The 3466-nt window shown below is 36.0% G+C and overlaps 1 protein-coding gene across 1 annotated transcript; it reads left to right on the top strand.

The window, feature by feature from the left end:
* The first annotated feature begins 373 nt into the window (after nucleotides 1–373).
* On the top strand, nucleotides 374–2017 carry LOC110881127 (peroxidase P7). Its single transcript, XM_022129488.2, has 3 exons — nucleotides 374–586; nucleotides 942–1136; nucleotides 1359–2017. The coding sequence occupies exons 1-3, from the start codon at nucleotides 374–376 to the stop codon at nucleotides 1914–1916; spliced, it is 966 nt and encodes a 321-aa protein (XP_021985180.1). The 3' UTR covers nucleotides 1917–2017.
* Nucleotides 2018–3466: the final 1449 nt, after the last annotated feature.

Raw genomic sequence — 3466 nt, 5'->3', positions numbered from 1 at the left:
TGTTTATGAGATTGACTAACTCTATGATGTTTGGATTTCTAGCCAAGTCAAACTATATATACTTTTCATATCATGTATCTAATGATTATGACATCTTTTGAGTTACCATAACATATAATATTATAATATAATTTGAAAATTGAAGAACTCAAATCTTATGGTACGCGTTCTAGAATCATGAACCAAGTCTGCTACATTGTTTAGTGCAAGTAAACCAATACTAAACATATATAGTTTTTTTCTTTGTACATTTCTAAAACTAACCATCCTTTACATTTGTCTTCCTTATAAATACTAACATATGAACTTAACAACATAATACAATTCAAAGAATTTGTACTAAAAACACTTTTTCTTGCCAATTACGAAGAAGATGAACACCAGAAACTACATATCTATTTTTGCTTTTGTTCTTTTTTCTATTGCTACCGCATCTTCAGACTCGGGTTTGTCACCAAGTTATTACGATCGAGTGTGCCCTGAAGCTCTCCCAACCATCAAACGTGTGGTGGAGGATGCATTGGCACAAGAACGTCGCATGGGTGCTTCTATTTTACGTCTTCATTTTCATGATTGTTTTGTTAAGGTAAGTAACTTATTCATACCAATTTATACTTGAGATTCCACATTTGTTATTGATGTTGCTTGGCAGTTGATTGCAAAGTTATACTTTTGCCATGGAAACGCCTCAGTTATGAGCTAATAAACAAAACCTAGAAAACGAATTTAGAATTTTAAATTTATGATCTTTAAGAACTATACCAACAAGTCTTTCTATAATTATGATCCATTAGAAACTTTCGCACGTGACGTTGCAAAATGAAGTGTTATCTTGTATCAATGTAGCATTTAATCAAGTGGAAAGGGTTGGTGTTGTCGTTTTGAGTTTAATTTCTATTACAAGGAATGTGTTTTTTAAGTTTATTTTCTATTTCATGTAGGGATGCGATGCTTCCATTCTTTTGGACCAAACATCAACAATAGATAGTGAGAAAAATGCAGGCCCCAATGCAAATTCAGCTCGAGGATTCGAGGTTATCGACAAAATCAAGGATGAGGTCGACAAAGTTTGTGGTCGCCCTGTGGTGTCTTGTGCTGATATCTTAACTGTTGCTGCTCGTGATTCTGTAGTTGCGGTAAGTAAAACATGTTAATCAAAACCTAGAATTTAAACTTGTCTAACATATGTACCTATGGTATAGTGTACTTATGTAAAGGTGTTTGGTGTTTCTAATAGTTTCAACTTGGGGTAGACCATTGGGGTACCGTTGGCATGCATGTTTATGATGAAAATAAAAACTAAAAACATGAATGATGATGCATTTTATGACGCTAAATGTTAATTTGTATGGATGTAGCTTGGTGGCCCATCATGGAAAGTCAAGCTCGGAAGAAGAGACTCAACCACGGCTAGCCGGACCGCAGCTGATGCTAACATCCCGGCACCGTCCATTGACTTACCCGCCCTAATAAAAAACTTTGAGGACCAAGGGCTCGATGAGGAGGACTTAGTTGTGCTTTCGGGTGCACACACCCTAGGGTTTGCACGGTGTCGAACCTTTAGGCCTCGTATTTACAGTGATACCAACATAGATCCAGCGTTTGCGAGCCATCTTCGGACTATTTGTCCACAAGTCGGGGGCGACTCAACTCTCGCACCACTTGACCCGACACCAACCTCGTTTGATGTAAAATACTTCACAGATTTGGTGAGTAAAAAGGGGCTTTTAAATTCTGATCAAGCACTGTTTAATGGTGGCGAAACTGCTGAGCTTGTTTCGAAATATAGTATGAACCACGAAGAGTTCTTAGAAGATTTTGCAAAATCTATGATCAAAATGGGTGATATAAAGCCACTAGCGGGGAATAGAGGTGAAATTCGCAACAACTGCAGGAAAGTTAATTCACAATATTAAGAGTTTATGGATTGGGGTAAGTTGTTTTGTGAGTTTTTAGGCATTGTTTTCTAATGTTAATTTCTTGAAAATTTTAGTGTTGTATTCTTTTAATTTTGAATGTAAATGGTATGTATGTAAGTTAATTATGTACGTTGAATCATAGTCATTCCTTAATATTTCAAGCACTACTTATATCCACACAGCTTTTACTCCGAGTCTCTTGCCAGGTGCTTTACATTTTTATTTTATTTTATTTTTAATCAGTTTTCCGTTATATGGAAAAACAAGTCATTTTACATTTATTTAAATTATTCCAAAAAGTACGAGATTGACTTTTTCAATAAGACAATTACATAAGCGGTAAACTATATCAGCTATCATCTATATACAAGTTAAATTTTAGTTCAAAACTCAAAAGAGATCTCATAATGAGAAGTGAAAGGTGATTATAAACTGAATAACCTGAGTTCGTTTAGGTTAGAACTCTTTTTGACCTGTTACTCATAAAATTCTTACACTTTCACCTTCTAAAATTGAGTAGGCCATATTGGGCTTCATGAATCTCAAAGCTTCACTTCTGGGCTTTTAAAGTTTCCACCATTTTGTTGAGGTTATTCACGTTTCTTAATCATTGATGAATGATCAGTTTTAATGTCTACTAGATTTAACATTAAAATGAAATGCTATAGGTTTATATATGTAAAAGTCCAACCTAGGCTTCGAGTACTCCTCGAGTACTCGCTACAAGTTAGGCTGCCGATGCCCGAGAATTGATCGCCTAGGTCGATAACTCTTCGAGTAATCTCGGTCTAGGCCAAGTACTCCCAAGTCCTCTCAAATCCGACTAGGGAGCGCCTAGCGACTTTTACAGTCATGGTTTATATTACTTGAATTTTTAACTAATTATACTATATAACATTTTAACCTACAACTGCCGGTCATGAAAACCTCTACTCTCCCTTCACCCATGAGATTCATTATTTGGGGGTTACGAAGCCTAGACATGGTGCCAGTGGAATATAATCGGTAGAGCTAACCTGGTTCGACACGCCTCTTAAAGTTCAGATCTCGGGTTTGAAAGTGGGGTTTGACGTTTTTTTATTACTGAATCCATTGCAACTACAGAATACACTTGAAACCACTGTGCTAACCACCGGAATAGTACCATTGCTGCTACCCTAAAACTATGGAAACAGATGAACTCCTGTCACACCCCAACCGATGGCGGAAAAATCGGAATGAGACGAAATAGATTGCAAGAGACTTCATAACGCTAATTGTGACAAGTATTTAATAGTTACTTTTTACATTTCTTGAACTAGAAATACCAAAAGTTTGAAATAAATAAAATACAACAAGTATTCAAGTAATTAGGTTTCATTTCATTGATTACTAGTCTATTAGTGCATACGCCTGTCGACTTCGTCTTATATCGAGTCTTGTATTAGAACAGATAGATCAGGGTACGTAGTACGATAAATATGTCAAATATAGGTTGAGAGGTAATTTCGCACGAAATTATCAATTGGTAATTCCGTACGAAATTAGGTGGTAATTCCACACGAAAT

The sequence above is a fragment of the Helianthus annuus genome, chromosome 10 (genome assembly GCF_002127325.2).
Source record: "Helianthus annuus cultivar XRQ/B chromosome 10, HanXRQr2.0-SUNRISE, whole genome shotgun sequence".
In the NCBI taxonomy this organism is placed as follows: Eukaryota; Viridiplantae; Streptophyta; class Magnoliopsida; order Asterales; family Asteraceae; genus Helianthus; species Helianthus annuus.
The sequence above is the reverse complement of the archived record's forward strand: the minus strand, read 5'-3'. Positions and strand labels throughout refer to the sequence as shown.

Excerpts from the sequence above, each read along its gene's own strand:
- LOC110881127 (XM_022129488.2), top strand. The coding sequence starts at position 374 with ATGAACACCAGAAACTACATATCTATTTTTGCTTTTGTTCTTTTTTCT. Across the intron at positions 587-941 it reads TTCATGATTGTTTTGTTAAG|GGATGCGATGCTTCCATTCT; the intron begins GTAAGTAACTTA and ends TATTTCATGTAG. Across the intron at positions 1,137-1,358 it reads CTCGTGATTCTGTAGTTGCG|CTTGGTGGCCCATCATGGAA; the intron begins GTAAGTAAAACA and ends GTATGGATGTAG.